General features: G+C 48.5%; 1 protein-coding gene across 2 annotated transcripts; it reads right to left on the bottom strand.

Annotated features, from left to right (window-relative positions):
* Positions 1-3,421: 3,421 nt before the first annotated feature.
* Positions 3,422-21,191, bottom strand: LOC147976138 (lipid phosphate phosphatase gamma-like). Of its 2 annotated transcripts, none has more exons than XM_087518567.1 (3): positions 20,567-21,191; positions 19,585-19,795; positions 3,422-3,745 (listed from the first exon to the last, which is right to left on the bottom strand). In XM_087518567.1, exons 1-2 carry the CDS (start codon positions 21,041-21,043, stop codon positions 19,589-19,591), a joined length of 684 nt encoding a protein of 227 aa, XP_087374693.1. In that variant the 5' UTR covers positions 21,044-21,191; the 3' UTR covers positions 3,422-3,745; positions 19,585-19,588. The 2 variants fall into 2 exon arrangements, with proteins under 2 accessions (XP_087374693.1, XP_087374694.1); XM_087518568.1 differs by having other exon boundaries at positions 3,422-3,740.
* Between the last annotated feature and the right edge of the window lie 1,380 nt (positions 21,192-22,571).

Raw genomic sequence — 22,571 nt, 5'->3', positions numbered from 1 at the left:
CAAGTGGTTGGTTCACTGATGTACCTAGCATGTGCCACTCGTCCTGACATCTCACTGTGTGCAAACTGAGCCGGTTTGTTTCCAATCCAGGAGATGTGCATTGGCATGCTGTTGAGCGAGTGATGCGTTATTTGCAAGGTACTGCGAACTATGGAATTCACTATTCTGGGTACCCGATAGTACTTGAGGGGTATAGTGATTCGAATTGGATATCTGATGCTGATGAGATGAAAGCCACAAGTGGACATGTCTTCACACTTGGTGGTGGTGCTGTTTCCTGGAAGTCTTGCAAGCAGACGATCTTAACCAGATCGACTATTGAAGAAGAACTCACAGCATTAGACACATCATGCGTCGAAGCAGAATGGCTTCAAGAGCTTTTGATGGATTTGCTAGTGGTTGATAAACCAGTGCTGGCTGTCCTTATGAACTGTGACAATCAAACAGTGATTGCCAAGGCTAAGAGTTCAAAGGACAACATGAAATCCACAAAGCACATAAGAAGAAGATTGAAATCTGTCAGAAAATCAAGAAACTCCGGAGTAATAGCGTTGGATTACATCCAGACGGCTAAGAATCTGGTAGACCCTTTTACGAAAGAGCTATCACGTATTGTGATAGAAAATGCATCGAGGGAGATGGGGATGAGACCCACGTAAGTTGCCATGGGGGTAACCCAACCTATGTGATCGGAGATCCCGTGAATTAGGACCTGGGAAAACAATCCAGCGGTCAACTGAGGAGAGTATCCTTAATTAACCCACTCCGTTAGAGATGCACAATACTCTCAATTCTGTAAGGCAGGATGACTTTTGTCTTAATGTGTTCCAAAGCTTGTGTAAGCAAGATGCTAACCTACAGAGCATTCTTTGGAGGAACACACCTATGTGAGCCCGACTGCTGGTCACAGTCTATGAGATTGGGTAATCTCTAGTAAGCTCATGAGAAGGTACGGAGTATGACTAATAAGCTCCACCCGCGGGGTTTAGCCTACGGCAGCCATGTATCAGTGACAATAGGCGAAACTTTTGCACGCCAAACTGACAATTCAAGACATAGTCCATTGTTCAATTGTGAAGAAGTCTAATCCTGTTGCTCTAGGTGGAAGTTCAACTTAACAGTCTCCACTGAAAATTCTGTTATATCAAACATTGTTTGGAACAGTTGACAAACTTATGTGCCTCGAGATCTAGTGGGGGATTGTTGGATTATGGATGGGCTTAGGCCCATATAAGACACTAATCCCTGGTTAATCTTGAGGCCCATGTATGAGATGGCAGGTGGTGGGAAGTTTAGTCCCACCTTGCTAGTTGAGGAGAGTTGAGACCCCTTTATAGGGGTTGCTCTACCACTTGCCATTGGGAGCTTGGGAAGAGGAGTGGTACACGCGCGCTCCTCCTCCTCCGCCGCCCGCCTCACCACGCCTCGCCTCGCCACGACGCGCGTGTGCCGCGGGTTGCGGGAATGAGCCAAGCCGAAGCTTATTTTTGCCGCTCAGGAATGAATTAATTAATTAGGGATTAATTAACGAGTCGCTAACATGTGGGCCACTGTCCAAGGCGTTGGACTGTGGGCTGACTTGCGTTGCCGGGATTCGTCGACTCCCTTGCCGAGGGTGCGACCCTTGCCGGGACCCGCGTATTCGTCGACTCCCTTCCCGGGAACAACGACTCCCTTGCCGAGAGTGGGCCGACTCAGTCGTGGGCCTCGTCAAGGCCCACGACTTTCTTCCTTACAGACTATATAAGAAGGCTCTGGCCAGTGAAGTAACCTAGTTCGGTTCACTCACTCCCTCTCGCGTGACCTAGCCGTCATCTACTGTTCCTCACTCTGTGCTGCCTCCGGCGATTCCATCCCGACGACCGCGTGCACGGCTGGTCGGGAGAGCAGGTGCCTCCGGAACCCTGTCGTTCAAGATCCTGCCCGGGAGAACGGCAATAAGGTTTTTGGGGAGCGTCTCGACGCGACTGCTCTCGATCCGTCCCCAACTCCGTTCGCCTCTGCTTCCACTACTTCCCCTGCATCGACACCATGGCCGACGACGCTGCAGTAAAGAAGAAGGCCACGGACGACGCCGAGGCTGCTGCTGCCGCCGCCGCGTTGGCCTGGCCAACCGGAGGATATGATCCGCTCATCCCTCATTTACTCATACTTATGCTAGCCGTATATGTGCTGCTCATAGAAGGTTCGATTCTATGTTCTGTACGTTCTAGTATGCTTAGGTATTGCTATGAGATGCATACCTTTTATGCCATGCTTACTGTTTACTCGTGGATAAGTCTAATCGGAAAAGTGCTAATATTTCCAACATTGTGGATGCCTTGCATTGCCAAATCTGCCTACATGGCTTTCTTCCACGATTCGACCACCTGCAGCACCTAGAAGCTTACCTGGAAGAGTTAGGCGCCCCCGAAAGTGAGATTCTTTCACTGGCTCGTTAGCTTGGATAGATGTTGGACGGCAGACCGCCTTGCTCGGAGCCTGAGATGATGCGCCATATTCTTTTCAGTTGCCCCTTTTCGTGCCATGTCTAGTTTGAGATCCTCTTCTGGATGCTCATGACCCGTAGACCTCCGGACAATGAAATCGCCCTTCTGGACTGGTGGCACGGCGGCAGACAAGTCACACCCAAGCCGATGCGTAAAGGGCTGGCATCCGCGACGCTGCTCACGTCCTGGATGATTTGGAAGCATAGAAACGATTGCATCTTGAACAACGTGTGCCCTTCAGTTCATGCCCTAGTTGGTAGAATGAAGGAAGAGGCCAGACGTTGGGATACGGTAGGTGCCGTCGAGTTTAGAACAATCTTGCCCTCAGCTTGGGACGTGCACTAGTACATGTTCAATGCCTGTAACTCGCCTCCTAGTAGGGTTGTAACCTTAAACTCTTTCTTTCCAATGGAATGAAACGCAAAGGTCCTTTGTGTTTTCTCAACAACAAAAAAGTCGCAAGTAACGCCAAGCTTATACTACATGGCATGGTCATAAGCAAGCATAGAGATGCTTTCAGACAGTGGATTTAGATAAATTTGTGTTAATTCTGCCATGAAGTTTCCTAGAACAGGCGTTGGTTAATTGTTTTTGGCTTGTACTATTTGTAAATAGCTTTATTATGAAAATTACCATAGAACAATTGTTCTACGGTTCACGGTTCAAAAAAAAAGTTTGCTGGTATATTCCAGTGACACTTGCAAGCAAGTTTATCCAACTTTCAGTATATAACTAGGGCCAGTTTTCTTTTGTTTGTCTATTCCCCCAGAATCTTCAACCCCCATTCATTTGCAATCCTAACAAATTAGACCCGAACTAGGATTAGCAAACGGATGGGGGTTGAAGATTATAGGATTAGGTGGGGAGGGGGCCGATTCTCCTGGAATCGACCAAAATAACTGGCCCATAAACATCGGGAGGGGAGGAACATGTAAACAAAAACATATCTATTATATGAACATATGGCACAGATATAATTCAAATCAAGTACAAAAAAAAACCGTGGTCTTTGTCCAAATGTACACGAAAATCAACTCGTCGCCAAAATAATACAAGGGTCTGGGGTTAAAAAGAACTTATGGCCAGGAAAAGCAAAAAAAAACACTATTCCAATGGGCTTCTCTTCTAATAAAAGTCCAGCTAGGAGTACATGGGTTCACGTGCAGCTTCAACGAAGCAAACATCTTGCCATGCCACACAAGTTCTTACCCTCCCTGAGATAGACCAACAATATAATCCATGAGCAGAAACCTGCACTGAAGTAAGAACATAAGTAACGGTTTGACAGATAATCAAAGTTCAAAAAGGCACTATTAATCGTGTGCTTAACGAAAAAGGGTTTCCCCCGCTTTATATATAAAGCACCATCACCGAACAAGTATAAACCGGCCGATACAGACACACACACCACACAAGGCAGGATACAAGGACCCTGAAAACAGCAACACCACCCGAACAAACACCTAGTAAACACCAGATGAAACACTAAGCACTACTACGGAGTCGTCAGGGTCCTCAACCGTGGGAGAGCCACACAAAGAGGAGAAGCTGTGTGTGACGCCCAATGGGCTCCAAGGCGGCGCCTTCAGTAAGGGAACGACACCGTAGTGTCGCCACCGCCCAATCCAAGGATTAGGGTTTCCCCTGGAGCACCATGACGACAGATGAGATGCCGCAATGGCGCCTTCAAGAAGGGAACGACGCCAGAACGCCGCCGCCGACCTGATAAGACAGAGCGGGTTTTCACCCCGGCCAACACTCGCCGTTACCGAATTGGGTTACGGGCCACCGCAACGCCACCATTGACACATCCCGGTCAACATGCTGCCCACACGGCCATGGTGACCGGACAACGCCCGAGCCGCGTGCTCCGCCCATGAGCACCCCAGCTACCACCAACCGGGCCACCGCCACGGCATCCAAGCCCCACCCTCATCTAGGATACACCTAACAGACGCGGCCGACCGGAACGGAGCAGAAGACCACCCTTCCACCCTAAAGCCGACACCTTGGCAGGGGGGAATTCTGACAGCCACTCGAAGCAGCCGCCAGATGCCGCCGCCAGATGCCACGGAGGGGGCACCCTGCCACCTCCATCAGGCCTCGCGCGCACCCACATCGCACCATGGAGCCGCTGTAACACCCCGAGACCGATGTGCCAGGTGTCCTCCAGTTATTCGCCGGCGTTGCCATGCCATTTGCTTGCGTGTTGCTTTTCATCATGCCATCATGTGCATTGCATCATCATGTTTTTGAAACTTGCATCCGTCCTGGCCTCCTCGTTCTCTCCGTTGTCCGTTCTGAGCCCAGATACACTTGCACGCGCCTGCGGCACGTTCGAATATTATTTTTCATAAGTGGCCGGATAATGTTCTCGGAATGGCATGAGAGTTGGCGTGCGGTGTTGTTTTGTTGTTAGTAGACCGCCTGCCAAGTTTCATCGCGTTCAGAGTCCGTTTGACGCCCCAACGGATAACTATAGCGACATTATAGTCGGTCAAAACGTCGGACGTTTTTGGTCTCCGGAAACAGTCGCCGGGCCTCTCCTCTTCTCTCTTCTCAGCCCTCTTCCTTCTGCACTAACTCTCACCGCCAGGCCCTACCTAACCTCTCTCGTCTGCCCGCAGACCTCCTCCCGCGCGCGTCCGAAATCTGTCCCGGACCGACCCGGACAGTCGTTACTGCTATGTCCGGATCATCCCCAAACATCTCTAACATATCTTCGGTTATTTGTTTGGTCCATCTAACCTATTTTATCTCGATCATCCAATTTTAATCGGATGATCCAAACTCCCCTCTTCTCTCTATATATAGTCCACCTACATACCAAATATGGCTAAACCAAACCCTAGCCTAGCTCCTACCCCTACCCCGCAGCCGCCGCCACTCTCTCCTCGGAATCCGCATGCGCCCAGTCCCCTGCTTCCACTTGGCCAGATCCACCAGCCAACCCCCACTCGATCTGGACCGTCAGATCTCAGATCCGACGGCCCAGAGAGCCATTCGCAGCCCCGCAGTTCCACCCATCGCCCGCAGCCCCGAGCGCCTCCTCGCCTAGCATCTCACCGTCGCTGGAGACCAGCGACCTCCTTTGCTGGACGACCGGTGCCCGACCTCGGCGGAGCTCTACCGAAACCACCACTGCCAGGCCGCCCCCCTGCCCTTCCCTTTTTCCTCTCTGTCTCCCTCTCGTCTCACGATCTCTCTTTCTCTCTTTCTCTGTACAGGAGCGCCATGGCACTGCCGCTTTGACCTCCATCGACCGCTGCCGTCTCGTTCGACCACCTCCCTCGTCGACTCTGGACGTGCCCACGGATCCGGTCGTCTGCAGGCCATCTCCGACGCCGCCTCGCCGGAGTCCCGTCAGGAGCACCACGCCAGAGTCTGCAGGTTCTTCTCCGAGCTCCTGCCGCCCTCATTCCACGCGCCTCCGGCCGGATTGGACGCCCCAAGCCCGGATCCCGCCGTCCTGGACCACCTTGATTCGCCTTGGTCTACCGCCGCTGCCCATCGCGCCGCCCTTCTGCAAGTCCCGCTGCCGGTCAAGCCCCTGCATCGAGCTCTTCTTCCTCTGCAACGAGCAGAGCGCAGCCGCTCGCCCCGTTGACCGCGCCTCGCTCAAGACCGCGCCTGGGTTGCCTTCCCTCGATCACCAGAGGCCCAGCCTGCCTCCCCTTCGCTAGCTCAGCCCAGCCGCAAGCCAGCGCCAGGCCTGCCTCCTCCCACCGAATGGGCCTTGGCCCATGGTGAGGCCAACCCCATTGCGCCCTCCTTTTTTCTGTTCTTTTTTTCCGCAGTTGGGTCAGATCTCAGATTCGGCCCATATCCTTTTTTTTCCTGCCTCTGCGTTTTTAGTATTATTCCAGAGACAGCAGAATTGCAGTAAAGCCCTCAAAGTTCATGCATTTTATTACTCACAAACAGTGCATCATATTAAAACAAACTTAATACGAAAAATGCTTAGAATTTCATCTAGTTTAATAATATGCCACTTTCATCCATGTTTAAAATGTCTAAAATGATGTTTGTTTAAGTTTGCTCATATAGCTTGTTAAAATGCTTTAATTCATAACTATTTAACCGTAACTCAGAATTTAATAATCTTTATATGTAAATGGGGTGGAAAAATGCCTAGTTTAACATGGTCTACTTGCTTTGCATGTTTAACAACTATAAAATTTGGTTTAGGGCAGAACAGTACCAAACCTAATATATGGATGGGGTTTTACCGGAATTGTTGTTCGTTGTTTCCGGCCTCATTTAAACTTGCCTAGATAGGTAGTGTTGTTGTGCTTCACCCCTTGCCATGCTAACCAACATTTAATTTTGTTGAGTACATAAACGAGAGAGAACTAAATAAGGCATGTGGTGCTCCATCAATATGCAACCCGTTGCATATTGAGCTCCACTTAACTTGTAGTGTTGTTTGTGCACTTTGCCATGCCATGCTTCATTAAACCGGACATGCATCATAATTGTTTGTGCATCATGCCATGCTTATGTGGTGGTTGTTTACCATGATTGTTTGCTTCTTTCCGGTGTGGCTTCTTCGGGTTGGTTCCGATAACGTCGCGTTTGTGAGGAACCGTTCGACTACGTCAGTTTGTCTTCTTCATGGACTCGTTCTTCTTCCTTGCGGGATTTCAGGCAAGATGATCATACCCTCGAAATCACTTCTATCTCTGCTTGCTAGTTGCTCGCTCTTTTGCTATACCTATGCTGCGATACCTACCACTTGCTTATCATGCCTCCCATATTGTTGAACCAAGCCTCTAACCCACCTTGTCCTAGCAAACCGTTGTTTGGCTATGTTACTGCTTTGCTCATCCCCTCTTATAGCATTGTTAGTTGCAGGTGAAGATTGAAGTTTGTTCCTTGTTGGAACATGGAGATGTTGTTCCTTGTTGGAACATGGAGATGTTGTTCCTTGCTGGAACATGTTTACTTGTTGGGATATCACAATATCTTTTATTTAATTAATGCATCTATCTACTTGGTAAAGGGTGGAAGGCTCGGCCTTATGCCTGGTGTTTTGTTCCACTCTCGCCGCCCTAGTTTCTGTCATATCGGTGTTATATTCCCGGATTTTGCGTTCCTTACGCGGTTGGGTTATAATGGGAACCCCTTGACAGTTCGCCTTGAATAAAACTCCTCCAGCAATGCCCAACATTGGTTTTACCATTCGCCACCTAGCTTTTTTTCCCTTGGGTTCTGCAGACTCAAGGGTCATCTTTATTTAAACCACCCCCGGGCCAGTGCTCCTCTGAGTGTTGGTCCAAACAGAGCCACTTGCAGCGCCACCTCGGGGAAACTCGAGGTTTGGTTTTAGTTGTACGTAGTGTTCATCTGAGTGTGCCCTGAGAACGAGATATGTGCAGCTCCTATCGGGATTTGTCGGCACATTCGGGCGGTGTTGCTGGACTTGTTTTACCTTGTCAAAATGTCTTGTAACCGGGATTCCGAGTCTGATCGGGTCTTCCCGCTAGAAGGAATATCCTTCGTTGACCATGAGAGCTTGTGATGGGCTAAGTTGGGACTCCCCTGCAGGGATTTGAACTTTCGAAAGCCGTGCCCGTGGTTATAGGCAGATGGGAATTTGTTAATATCCGGTTGTAGAAAACCTGAAGTTAACCTTAATTAAAATGCATCAACCGCGTGTGTAACCGTGATGGTCTCTTCTCGGCGGAGTCCGGGAAGTGAACACGGTGTTGGGGTAATGCTTGACGTAGGTTGTTCTAGGATCACTTCTTGATCATAGATTCTCGACCGTGCTTTTGCCTTCTCTTCTCGCTCTCATTTGCGTATGTTAGCCACCATATATGCTAGTCGCTTGCTGCAGCTCCACCTCATACCTTTTACCTTACCTATAAGCTTAAATAGTCTTGATCGCGAGGGTGCGAGATTGCTGAGTTCCCGTGACTCACAGTTACTTCCAAAACCAGCTTGCAGGTGCCGATGAGTCCGTGCAGATGACGCAACCAAGCTCAAGGAGGAGCTCGATGAAGATCTTGTCCTTTGTGTTGTTTCGTTCTAGTTGATTAGTAGTGAAACCCAGTTGGGGTCGATCGGGGACCTTGTCGCATTTGGGGTTCTTTTTTTTGGTTCCGTAGTCGGACCTTGATTGTATTTGGATGATGTAATGCTTTATTCATGTAATTGTGTGAAGTGGCGATTGTAAGCCAACTATGTATCTTTTCCCCTATTGTATTACATGGGTTGTTTGCGAAGATTACCTCACTTGCGACATTGCTTTCAATGTGGTTATGCCTCTAAGTCGTGCTTCGACACGTGGGAGATATAGCCGCATCGAGGGCGTTACAAGTTGGTATCAGAGCCTTCCCCGACCCTAGGAGCCCCATTGCTTGATCGAATTAGCTGACGTTGTTGAGTCTAGAAAAAATGTTTTGAGTCATTTAGGATTATATATATCGGAGAGTTAGGACTTCTTTTTACTCCTCAGCCCCTTCATCGCTCTGGTAAGGCATCCTGACGTAGAGTTTTGACTCTTCTCTTCTCAAATTTCACTAAAAAAAAATTTAGGATCACGCGGGTATCTTGGAATCATTCCGATGGTTTTGTGACGAGAACATTGTTCTTGGTGCCTCCTATCATTTAGGGGTTGTGGCAGTGTCCCGGGGAGTTGAGCTCCGAGGTGTTGTCGTCACAATTTTATCGTTGCAGTTCTGGAATACCTGAGTTTAGTTTCGCCGACATCGAAAATCTTTTTTATGCAGTTGTTGGTGAGATAACCTCGACGCCACTCAGTACTGGGGCGGGAGTTCGGAAGTATTGCCATAACTTGTATAACGGATGCTTTTCGAAGGTTGAGGTAGACGATTTCCGAAGTTTTTCTTGGTTATGTGTTTAAGGATGGATACAGCTGGATGTAGGATTTGCTAGTTTTGGGTGAGATATCATGCTTCCCCTGTATCGCCAACACCTGATTGCATAACCGGAAAGTTTCGGGAGTTTGTAAGTGGGAATTCAAGTAGCTCTTAGGATATCTTTCCGACAAATGTATGATATAAAATTGGGGTTCGACGTCTAGTGGTCCGTCTATCCACGGTTGGTTTTACAATGGTCTCGTTGTGTCTTAAAGAGTCCTTGGCTATGCCGACTCGGGGACGCTTCGTATGTCATGTGCACTGCCTTGTACATGATGGTGCTGTACGGCCCGTGTAGGCCCCACCACGAAAACTTCGGACAAATCTCTATCATATGTTTGTTCCGGCTTATTCTGTAAGACAATCCTTTGTTTTGTTTTGAGTTGTGGTATTCGAGTTGCTTCGAAGTCATATGTTGATTCCATACTTTTCCTAAACGGTGTTCTTATACTCCTATATGAATGCAATCCTTCTCGATCATCAAGATAGTCATGTCAATTCTTTTTCTAACCGACGTGTTTTCTCTTCAAATGGATCCAATCATTTCAACATCAGCAAAATCAATTATCATTTCTTCTCAACAGTGTTTGTTTCATCTATCCCAAGTTGTCTTTGTTTTCCCACCCTCCCTCCCCTTGTTTCTTCAAGGACTTAGATTTCTTCTTCAAGTATCCATTTTATTGATGGGAAGTCTCTTCATGTTTTCCATCAATGTTTTTATTCGGTGATTCTCATGAAGATTCTAATGGAGCTTCAAGTTCATCATTCTTCGTTCTTTTCTTCTCCGGTGGTCTCAAGTCAAGCTTTGTTGATCATACCCTTTCTTCATGTCAATGCTTTCTCATGCCGGTGCAATTCTTAATCATTCACTTCTCGCTATTCAATTGTTCTGGAGTGCTCAAGATATTTCGAAGATTCATGTTACCACTCTGCTTTCGTTCAAACTCTTTCGAGGATGTTATATCATTTAAGCCTTTTAATTCAACCGGTGCAATCTCTCTTTTCAAGTAATCGTTCAACGGTGTATCTTTGAGTGGGCCCTAACCCACAGGTCTTTTCCCAGGATTTTACCTGACTCTTCTATTTTCCCGAAGCTATCCTAATTTTTTTTAAAGTTTGACGTAAGAATGAGTTATCATCAGTCAAATGCCTTCTCCAAGATCGTTTTCAAATTCTTTTCATTGTTGGCTCTACCTCTTCGCTTTTCATTCTCCCGGAGTATCTCAACAATTTTTGGTGGTGTTCCTCGTCGCCATTCTCAGATTTTGAAAACCAAAGAAGAGTTTTACCTCCATATCTTATACGTTCTCACAGAGATTCGTGGTTCTAGATTCGTGGTTCTAGTTCGAGACCATCCTCTCATAATTATTTTTAATTGTGAGAAGTCCTTTCACCTATCTGGAATCCATCAATTCAGGTTTATTCATTCTTGGCTTTCAGCTATGGTTCTTCAAATCTTACCGGTGCTTCATTCAAGTATCTCTAATCAGTTCGTGATCTCTTTGTTCTCATGTATCTAAATCCTTTCAAGCATCTTCGTTCATTTTATAATTCTTCCCGGTGCTTCTTTATTTTTTTTCTTCGTTCATTTTCAATTCTTACGGTGGTTCTTTCAAAAGTTCTTTTTTCCTTCGTTTATCATATTAATTCATTCGTTGTTCCAATCCTATCGATGGTTCGTTGAAGACGTTCTCAAGTTTTGATATATCTCTTTTAATCCTTTCTACGAGAATAAGTAGTATGCCAAATCCATTGATTGTCATCAATTTAATTGGTGAAGGATAAGCATAATGTAATTCTTATTCTTGTTTCATCCAAGTGATTAATTCCTTATTCCGGAGGTGCATCATATCACATTTTGGGTTCGAGATGCTTTATCTTTTCTTTTCCCGGAGTTCCTAGCTCTCGCAATTACATCACCACGGAGATTCATTTAAATCATTGCAAGTCTTCACCTTGTGTTTCCATCTTCTCTTGCCTTCCGTTTGGGCATTTTTTTGTTTAACGGAGTTCTTCGGGAAGGTTCTACATGTTGGTTCATAAAGGATTTAATTTCTTCTTGAAGTGTCCATCAAGATTCTTTTCTAAGAAACTCAAGCTTTCTTCATATTGTAATCTGGAGTGCATTCTTTCTATCATATTATTGGAGGTGGTATTATGCCATTCTTGATAATTTGAGTTTATGTTTCATGATTCACATGTTGTCAAGGATGAGATATTTTAAATCCATCATTTTCTTCATTGGAATTATCTTGGGTTATATTTCACCTAAAGGAAAGCTTTCCTTTAAGGATTGTCGCTCTTATGGTGTTTATCAATGATCCAATTTCTTCATTTATCATTTCCGATGCGATATACTTTCTCGTCTCTTTGTTCATATCAATACAATTCTTTTCCCGTGAGTAGCAGGTTGTCACCTCATAATTTGAGATGTACTCCATAAGACCATATCAAGTTTATTCTTTCGTTGTTGGCTTTCCAATAACTCCGTTTGACCCTTCTCCTTAAGATGCCTTTTCAAACTCTTTTGTGGCAGAAGTTGGCATTTTCTTCAACATTCTATTATTTCAATTATCTATTTTCTATTTCTTTCTCCCGGAGGCATTGTGTTGCTGCTCTCTTCAAACCTTCTTCTTGCTCTTGTCAAGAGCATGTTCTTTTCGTGCTTATCCATTTAACCGGAGTGCTGTCTGAGATCTTTCTTACCCCTTGTTCCATTCATTCAATAGTTACGGAGGCAGTGTATTGTGATTTCATCAAGTATCTTCTCATCTTATCAAGTTCTTATTCAATTCCTTTTCTTTTCAATCGGAGTGTTGCCCGAAATTGTTCTTCCTTGTTCCTCTTTTCTAACGGAGTGTTTTCAACTTCGTTCATCTCCGTCGTATTCTTTTATCGAAATGGCTTAACCTTTGCAAGGTTCTTTGGTTTCACTCATTGGTCAAAGAAGCAACTTAGTTTTACCTCTTCTCTTTCTCTTTCGTTTTCCCCGGTGCCATCCTAGATCTCGGGACGAGATCCTCTCGTAGTGGTGGAGTGTTGTAACACCCCGAGACCGATGTGCCAGGTGTCCTCCAGTTATTCGCCGGCGTTGCCATGTCATTTGCTTGCGTGTTGCTTTTCATCATGCCATCATGTGCATTGCATCATCATGTTTTCGAAACTTGCATCCGTCCCAGCCTCCTCGTTCTCTCCGTTGTCCGTTCTGAGCCCAAATACACTTGCACGCGCCCGCGGCACGTCCGAATATTATTTTTATAGGTGGCCGGATAATGTTTTCGGAATGGGATGAGAGTTGACGTGCGGTGTTGTTTTGTTGTTAGTAGACCGCCTGCCAAGTTTCATCGCGTTCAGAGTCCGTTTGACGCCCCAACGGATAACTATAGCGACATTATAGTCGGTCAAAACGTTGGACGTTTTCGATCTCCGGAAACAGTCGCCAAGCCTCTCCTCTTCTCTCTTCTCAGCCCTCTGCCTTCTGCACTAACTCTCACCGCCAGGCCCTACCTAACCTCTCTCGTCTCCCCGCGGACCTCCTCCCGCGCGCGTCCGAAATCTGTCCTGGACCCGATCCGGACAGTCGTTACCGCTGTGTCCGGATCATCCCCAAACATCTCTAACATATCTTCGGTTATTTGTTTGGTCCATCTAACCTATTTTATCTCGATCATCCAATTTTAATCGGATGATCCAAACTCCCCTCTTCTCTCTATATATAGTCCACCTACATACCAAATATGGCTAAACCAAACCCTAGCCTAGCTCCTACCCCTACCCCGCAGCCGCCGCCACTCTCTCCTCGCAATCCGCATGCGCCCAGTCCCCTGCTTCCACTTGGCCAGATCCACCAGCCAACCCCCACTCGATCTGGACCGTCCGATCTCAGATCCGACGGCCCAGAGAGCCTTCCGCAGCCCCGCAGTTCCACCCATCGCCCGCAGCCCCGAGCGCCTCCTCGCCTAGCATCTCACCGTCGCTGGAGACCGGCGACCTCCTGTGCTGGACGACCGATGCCCGACCTCGGCGGAGCTCTACCGGAACCACCACTGCCAGGCCGCCCCCCTGCCCTTCCCTTTTTCCTTTTTGTCTCCCTCTCGTCTCACGATCTTTCTTTCTCTCTTTCTCTGTATAGGAGCGCCATGGCACTGCCGCTTTGACCTCCATCGACCGCTGCCGTCTCGTTCGACCACCTCCCTCGTCGACTCTGGACGTGCCCACGGATCCGGTCGTCTGCAGGCCATCTCCGACGCCGCCTCGCCGGAGTCCCGTCAGGAGCACCACGCTAGAGCCTGCAGGTTCTTCTCCGAGCTCCTGCCGCCCTCATTCCACGCGCCTCCGGCCGGACTGGACGCCCCAAGCCCGGATCCCGCCGTCCTGGACCACCTTGATTCGCCTTGGTCTACCGCCGCTGCCCATCGCGCCGCCCTTCTGCAAGTCCCGCTGCCGGTCAAGCCCCTGCATCGAGCTCTTCTTCCTCTGCAACGAGCAGAGCGCAGCCGCTCGCCCCGTTGACCGCGCCTCGCTCAAGACCGCGCCTGGGCTGCCTTCCCTCGATCACCAGAGGCCCAGCCTGCCTCCCCTTCGCTAGCTCAGCCCAGCCGCAAGCCAGCGCCAGGCCTCCCTCCTCCCACCGAATGGGCCTTGGCCCATGGTGAGGCCAACCCCATTGCGCCCTTCTTTTTTCTGTTCTTTTTTTCCGCAGTTGGGTCAGATCTCAGATTCGGCCCATATCCTTTTTTTCCTGCCTCCTTGTTTTTAGTATTATTCCAGAGACAGCAGAATTGCAGTAAAGCCCTCAAACTTCATGCATTTTATTACTCACAAACAGTGCATCATATTAAAACAAACTTAATACGAAAAATGCTTAGAATTTCATCTAGTTTAATAATATGCCACTTTCATCCATGTTTAAAATGTCTAAAATGATGTTTGTTTAAGTTTGCTCATATAGCTTGTTAAAATGCTTTAATTCATAACTATTTAACCGTAACTCGGAATTTAATAATCTTTATATGTAAATGGGGTGGAAAAATGCCTAGTTTAACATGGTCTACTTGCTTTGCATGTTTAACAACTATAAAATTTGGTTTAGGGCAGAACAGTACCAAACCTAATATATGGATGGGGTTTTACCGGAATTGTTGTTTGTTGTTTCCGGCCTCATTTAAACTTGCCTAGATAGGTAGTTTTGTTGTGCTTCACCCCTTGCCATGCTAACCAACATTTAATTTTGTTGAGTACATAAACGAGAGAGAACTAATTAAGGCATGTGGTGCTCCGTCAATATGCAACCCGTTGCATATTGAGCTCCACTTAACTTGTAGTGTTGTTTGTGCACTTTGCCATGCCATGCTTCATTAAACCGGACATGCATCATAATTGTTTGTGCATCATGCCATGCTTATGTGGTGGTTGTTTATCATGATTGTTTGCTTCTTTCCGGTGTGGCTTCTTCAGGTTGGTTCCGATAATGTCGCGTTTGTAAGGAACCGTTCGACTACGTCAGTTTGTCTTCTTCATGGACTCGTTCTTCTTCCTTGCGGGATTTCAGGCAAGATGATCATACCCTCGAAATCACTTCTATCTTTGCTTGCTAGTTGCTTGCTCTTTTGCTATGCCTATGCTGCGATACCTACCACTTGCTTATCATGCCTCCCATATTGTTGAACCAAGCCTCTAACCCACCTTGTCCTAGCAAACCGTTGTTTGGCTATGTTACTGCTTTGCTCATCCCCTCTTATATCGTTGTTAGTTGCAGATGAAGATTGAAGTTTGTTCCTTGTTGGAACATGGAGATGTTGTTCCTTGTTGGAACATGTTTACTTGTTGGGATATCACAATATCTCTTATTTAATTAATGCATCTATATACTTGGTAAAGGGTGGAAGGCTCGGCCTTATGCCTGGTGTTTTGTTTCACTCTTGCCGCCCTAGTTTCCGTTATATCGGTGTTATGTTCCCGGATTTTGCGTTCCTTACGCGGTTGGGTTATAATGGGAACCCCTTGACAGTTCGCCTTGAATAAAACTCCTCCAGCAATGCCCAACATTGGTTTTACCATTCGCCACCTAGCCTTTTTTTCCCTTGGGTTCTGCAGACTCAAGGGTCATCTTTATTTAAACCCCCCTCGGGCCAGTGCTCCTCTGAGTGTTGGTCCAAACAGAGCCACTTGCAGTGTCACCTCGGGGAAACTCGAGGTTTGGTTTTAGTTGTACGTAGTGTTCATCTGAGTGTGCCCTGAGAACGAGATATGTGCAGCTCCTATCGGGATTTGTCGGCACATTCGGGCGGTGTTGCTGGACTTGTTTTACCTTGTCGAAATATCTTGTAACCGGGATTCCGAGTCTGATCGGGTCTTCCTGCTAGAAGGAATATCTTTCGTTGACCGTGAGAGCTTGGGATGGGCTAAGTTGGGACTCCCCTGCAGGGATTTGAACTTTCAAAAGCCGTGCCCGTGGTTATGGACAGATGGGAATTTGTTAATATCCGGTTGTAGAAAACCTGAAGTTAACCTTAATTAAAATGCATCAACCGCGTGTGTAACCGTGATGGTCTCTTCTCGGCGGAGTCCGGGAAGTGAACACGGTGTTGGGGTAATGCTTGACGTAGGTTGTTCTAGGATCACTTCTTGATCATAGATTCTCGACCGTGCTTTTGCCTTCTCTTCTCGCTCTCATTTGCGTATGTTAGCCACCATATATGCTAGTCACTTGCTGCAGCTCCACCTCATACCTTTTACCTTACCTATAAGCTTAAATAGTCTTGATCGCGAGGGTGCGAGATTGCTGAGTTCACGTGACTCACAGTTACTTCCAAAACCAGCTTGCTTGCAGGTGCCGATGAGTCCGTGCAGATGACGCAACCAAACTCAAGGATGAGCTCGATGAAGATCTTGTCCTTTGTGTTGTTTCGTTCTAGTTGATTAGTAGTGAAGCCCAGTTGGGGTTGATCGGGGACCTTGTCGCATTTGGAGTTCTTTTTTTATTTTGGTTCCGTAGTCGGACCTTGATTGTATTTGGATGATGTAATGCTTTATTCATGTAATTGTGTGAAGTGGCGATTGTAAGCCAACTATGTATCTTTTCCCCTATTGTATTACATGGGTTGTTTGCGAAGATTACCTCATTTGCGACATTGCTTTCAGTGCGGTTATGCCTCTAAGTCGTGCTTCGACACGTGGGAGATATAGCCGCATCGAGGGCGTTACAGCCGCTCCGGCCTAACGAGCCCGAAGATGAAACCAAAGAAGAGGGAGGTAGCTCACCCAAGTCAATCGCAGACGAACCGCCGCCAGAGCAAGTCCCGCCGTCGCCGCGAAAGACCAGGTCACCACGAGGTTGCAGCCACGCCGCTGCAAGCCCCCCCCCCCCCCACGCCGAGCCCCGGATGGGCCTCCGCCGCCATCCGAGACCGAATCCGATCGGGAAGGGATCTGGTCGGAGGCGCGCCGACCCGCCACCACCCGATCCGACCTTGCCGCGCCGCCACCCTGGAGTTGCGCCGCCGCACCGCTGTCCCTGCTGTAGGCCAGCGCCCCCCGACGAGCGGCCGCCCCGCGCCGGCCGTGGACCCCGTGGGGAGGGGAGGAGGCCCCGCCGCCGCCCTAGCCGGCCAGGTTTCGCCCGGCGGCCCTGCTGGGCGGCGAAGAGGGAGGCCGTGGGAGGAGTGGGGAAGTGGGAGGCTAGGGTTCCCCACGGGAGCATCGTGGGAGGGAGGGGAAAGGAGGTGTGGGCACTCTTCAATGATTATATCCCTTTCCTACGCACAAGGTGCTGGCATAACGCCTTGCTTTGGCCATGTGCACTCGGAAACGCGTTACTAGGTTGAGCACCTTTCCCGTTGAAGCACGATTAGGCGCGCGGAATGCCAGGAAATCATGTGTAATGGCGCAGAACGACAGGAAGGGGGTCAGTAGGAATTAGAAGGCGAGGCAGGCAGGCGCGGGACAACAGCCAAAAGCCCAAAATTATGGCTCGTGTTAGAGCAACTCTAACAGACCCCGCAAAAATTTGACCCGCAAAACGCGTTTGCAGTTCCACGAAGATCGCGTTTGTGAGTCGAAAACTAGCGCGGCCAAACAAAACCCGTATCTAAACCTGCATAATTTGAAAAAACACTTTCGCGAGAGAAATTGCCCAAACATAGTTCATCACATACTACATAATTCATCACATGATCAACAAACTACAAGCATAGTTATACTACATACTACGTTAAACTAGTACTAGAGGGGTCGGATCTAACGGCGGCGAGGTCGCGGCAAATGGACGACGTCGTGGAGTCCTCCTCGCCGGAGCTGCACAGGTCGACGTACTTCGCCGCCTGCTCCGCACGGATGCGGCGCCACTCCTTGGCCTTCTCATTGGCGGCGCTCCGCCTCCCGCCACTGGAGGGCTTCGAGCTCCTCGGCGTGGCGCCGGCGCTCCGCCTCCTCTCGCACGCTCCGCTCGGCGATGGCGGCCGCAACGGCGTCGACGTAGTCTTCCGGCATGATGACTCCGTGGCGACCGAGCAGAGCGGGCTCCTCGAGCTCTTCCTTCACGGGGACGAAGGTGAACGCGTCCGGCTCCTCCTTGTCCTCCGACCACTCCCTCTTCACGGGAAGATGGCCCGCGCCGGAGGAGGAGGAGCTCCCGGCGTACAAGGACCTCGCGGAGGAGAAGGACGCGCGCCGGCGGTCGTACTCCGCCGTCTCGCTCCGCTGGAAGCTCGCCGGCGGCGACATGCCGCGGTTGGTCCAATTTCGGGCCCCGCGCTTCCGCGCGCCGTCGGACTGGATGCGCCGCTCGCACTCCGGGTCCCTTCCGCCGTCGGATCTGCTACTGGAGCCGCGTCAAGAGCTCCACATTCGGCCCCACATGGCGGCCGGAGGCGGGGCGGGTGGTCGCCGGCGGCGAGAAATGTGGAGAGGAGGAAGGGGAATCGCGTGGCTCGGCGGCGGCAAGGGATAGGGTTTGGGCCGGCAAACGAATCGCGGAATCGCAGTTATAGCGGTCGGGGCGTGTGGTTTGCGGGCCGGGCGAGTATGCAGGCTCTGTTCTGACCGAAAAAATGGGCCGAGCCCGCATACTCGCCGGAATTTTGCGGGTTTGCCTGTTTTGAGGGGGTCTGCTAGAGTTGCTCTTAGGGTTAGCCTTGGCTCTCCTCTCCTTGCGTCGTCAGGCCTTCCTCGCACCGCCACGAATCTGAAGCTCGTTCTCGCCTCGGTTAGAGCTCCTTCGTCTCGCACCCTCCTCACGCTGCCGGCTGCTGGACGCCGACCTTGCCCCGCCACGGATCTCGCGCCCCTCCTCGTGCTCTTCTTCTCTTCAGGCAGGCAAACCCCGTGAGCCCTCCCCGTCCTCCCCCCCCCCTTTTGAGCTATCTGCCTCGGTGCCTCCCTCTCCTCTTTTGTCTTGGTTTGCTGTTGGTGCTGCTATTTTGCTGCTGCTCACTGCTGGTGCTGTTCCCTCTGTTCCTGGTCATGCTCTGTCGCTGGCTGGTTGGCTACTGCTGCTAAAATTTGCTGCCACTAGCTGCTGTTGTTGGCTGTGCTAATGTGTTGTGCACTTGTGCTGTGCTGTTGTGTTGAGAACATGGCTATGAGAGCGATATACTGACAAGGTATTTATCTGTTCCATGATTATATCCCGCTCCAATTTACATTTTAGTTGTATATAGATGGGCACATGGCTATAATCTGCTACATGGAGAGCTATGTATTGATATTCCTAATTTCCTATGTTTTCCCAGCTGCAAACTACTTCCCCAGCGATCCCAGCTATGTCCTTCTGGCTTGTCCGTATGGTGTCAGTACAGTATTGTATGGGATACTTAGACGCGCGTCTAAGCAGCACATAAGCGAGCTAGGCACAAGTAGGTCCCAAAACGAACAATTTATGCCTAGTGCCTTTCTGAACTTTGCAGATAATGTGAGTAGGTCGGGTGATTTTATCTCCTGGAGAAAGAAGTTGATATGTGGGGATTATGAGGTGGTCATATCACAAAGAACCTAAAACCCTTCCATAAAAATAATTAGGTAAAATGATATGCATCTAACTTAATTACATATGCTATTTGTAAACTGCTAATCTGAAGCACATTTTAATGGATGATGACAGCTTATACTTCATGTAAGAGCAGAACAGAGTACTTGTGATGTAGAGATATGGTTATTCATGTTGGAGCAAGATGTGCCAGATGATCAAAAAGTTAAGATATGCTGTGGCTTACATCCTCAATCAGTAGCAACTTTCTTCCTTGCTGCCCTTGCATTATCATACTCAAACTTGAGCACATCTTGAATATGTGAAGTATCCTTGATATAAAACCACCTCCCAATTGCGCTCTCCTCAATCATTGGGAAGTATTGAGCAAGAACGGTGTTGGCGAACCAGTACCAGATAGCACCAAATACAAGGCCGACTACTGCTCCCGCGAAAACCTAATGAACCCATCAAATTGAAATATCTGTCAGTTTTTTCAGTGGCAGTCATGACACTTCGCTTATTATAAAAGCAATAAAACCAAACAATGTTCCAAACAAGCAGGTATGCAGGGAGACCACCAACTTTTCTCAAGGATGACGCCATTAAGCCGAATCACACTGCTGATTCGGGAACAAGTATACTATGAAGAGAGAATACCCAACTTTCAAGTACATATCCACCCAAAATGTAATTGTCCTATGGTTCAAATTCATATGCAAACAGATAGGTCCAACAGATTAACCATATGAATTTCATTCACCTATTGAGGCCATAAGGATAGCGCTTTAGCTGTAATTTTTGTGTTTTCAAAGAAATATTCTTGAGTTTTAGATCTGAATGCTTCAATTGATGGATTTCAACCAATTGAAATTCAAATGCAAACAGGCACGCAAATTCCTATGTGAATAATCCCTATGATTTCAACCATACAAACTTTTCCTATGAATGCCCTTCGGATCAAAGGAATGAAAGCGCCAAAATTCATACGGATTGCTTTCCACCCAATCCCATATGATTGATTCATAGAAAGGTTAGATCACTTTTTTTTATTCTTTCAATTCCTGTAGGATATCAATTAGTATCCCAGTGTTTTGCAAACCCTGCATTTCGAAGAAGTCTTAAATTATCTGATTGTAATGCCCAATCATTGGTTAGAAGTGCATCAATCGATAATCAAAATCCCATCGCGTCCGCGTAGATCGGATCCGAAATTCAGGGGCTCTGACCTGCGGGACGGTGTGGTAGCCGAGATACACCCTGGAGAGCATAGTGAGGAACGCGAGAGGCCATGAGAAGGCGGCCATGACGCGGCTCGCCGGCGACCGCCGGAGCACGAAGAGCGAGAGGTACGTGGCGAAGAAGAAGGTGTACTGCGCGTGGCTGGACGGCCACCCGTGGGAGTCGCAGGTCTCGAGCAGCTCGCACGAGGCCGGGCGGGACTGCGCGACGGAGTGCTTGATGAGCTCGTTGAGGACCTGCGAGACGAGGAGCCCCAAGGCGAAGCAGATGCCCTGCAGCTCGCGGCGGAACATGAAGTGGGAGATGAAGCCGCCGAGGCTGATGAAGACCGGGATTAGGGAGACCCACGCGAGGAAGAGGCCGACCCTGTCGCCCCGGTGGTATCGGACGTGGGTGAGCGTGATGGCCTTGAGCGCCGGCGGCACCGACGCGGCCATCTCCTGGTACTCCCCGGCCCCGGACATGGCTCCGCCGCAGAGCTCTCTCCTTTTCCTCTCTTCTCCGATTGGGGCGTCGCGTAGGGGATCTGCGCGTTGCGCTTTTCCGGCGGGCCGTGAAGACGCGTGCGCGGAGCGGACGTGCCAGAAGAAGTGGGGCGTGGGGGTGGGGGTGGGGTACAAGGAGAAGCCTAGAGCTACGGATGAATCTGATGGTCCAGATTGAGTTGGTTCAGGCGCCATTTCCAGCAAGTCTCTTTTCCTTCTGCATGGAGAAAACTACTCCTATAAAATCATGGAAGCACGAAAGTGTATTTTTTTTTAAAGGACTTTCTCCTGCCTCATTTTTATTAAAAACGAGGCAAGCTCGGGCTATAGCCAAAGTAGTTGAACCTGATAAGATTCACAAGCAAACAACTAACAACATGAGCAAAGAAAATTCAGCAACAAAAATCATCTATTACATAATCATCAGCGTCAGCTGGAATAGGCTTTTGGATAGAAGCTCCGTTGATCAATCCCTGCACCCACATTATTCTTCATCACCAGGCGATCCTTAGAAGCTCTCCTCTTCTTCAATCCAGCAGTAGCAGGCAGTCCTTCATTATTTTTGATTGAGAATCCAAACATGTAATCATCCATCTATGAAGGAGCACACTTACTCTACTTAGAAGAATTCAGATATCTTTCCACACAGCTCCATGAAAACACAAATCATTTCTCATAGCCCATAAGCTCTAGATGAAGGCGACACAAGCCATACCTATAACAGATTTCTTATTATCTCTATCCCACAAAGAAGATAATTCATTTCTATTGTCAAGAGAGATAAAAGTGAAAAGCTTCAGCAATATCTTCCGAAACATGTCTTGCAATAATGCAACCAAAAAGCAAGTGATTGGCAATATTCATACTCATTATAAAAGAGACAAGTTAAATCAGCTAAGTGTTCTCTTTTACTCAAATTGTCTCTTGTAAGGATTTTGATATGAACCATCAACTAAACAAACACCATATATCTGTGCGGAACAGTTATTTTTCCAAATTTGTCCCGACCAGGGGTAGAAACCCCACCCCATTTGATTTTGTTGTAAAAGAATATAGTAGGATAATCATATAAGCTTCAAGAGTCCAAGAAGGTTTATCAGCATCATCAAGAAGTATAAAATTAGGGTTTTCTATTTTCATGCCCCTGGTTGCTTAGTTGTGCTCAGTTTTACTCCAGTCATCTAACATTGCTCACTTTTCTCCTCCCTCCTTCACCCACTCTACTCACAAAAGCCCAAACGGAGCACGGTCATCCAGTAAAAGCCTTTAACCATTACCTCTTGGCGAGCCGGGTTCGTTATATCCTGGCAGGTGGGGTCGGCCACTCTATCTCTCTCTCTCCCCATAGTGGTGACGCGTTAAGAGTATCTCCACCCATTCGGCCCCCAGGGCGCCTAAAAAGAGCGGCCTGGGGGCGAACCGGCGCTAGCTCGGCCCCTGGGGGCGACCTAGCTCCCAGTCACGCCCCAGGCGACGGCCCCAGGATGCGGAAAATTCGAACTTGGTC

Source organism: Triticum urartu, chromosome 4A, assembly GCF_056163025.1.
Source record: "Triticum urartu cultivar PI428250 chromosome 4A, HENAU_Tu73, whole genome shotgun sequence".
Classification (NCBI taxonomy): domain Eukaryota; kingdom Viridiplantae; phylum Streptophyta; class Magnoliopsida; order Poales; family Poaceae; genus Triticum; species Triticum urartu.
This window is presented reverse-complemented; position numbering and strand designations above follow the sequence as displayed.

Coding starts and splice junctions, on each gene's coding strand:
- LOC147976138 (XM_087518567.1), bottom strand. CDS start 21,043: ATGTCCGGGGCCGGGGAGTACCAGGAGATGGCCGCGTCGGTGCCGCCG. Junction 19,796..20,566: donor GCTACCACACCGTCCCGCAG/GTCAGAGCCCCT, acceptor TGGGTTCATTAG/GTTTTCGCGGGAGCAGTAGT.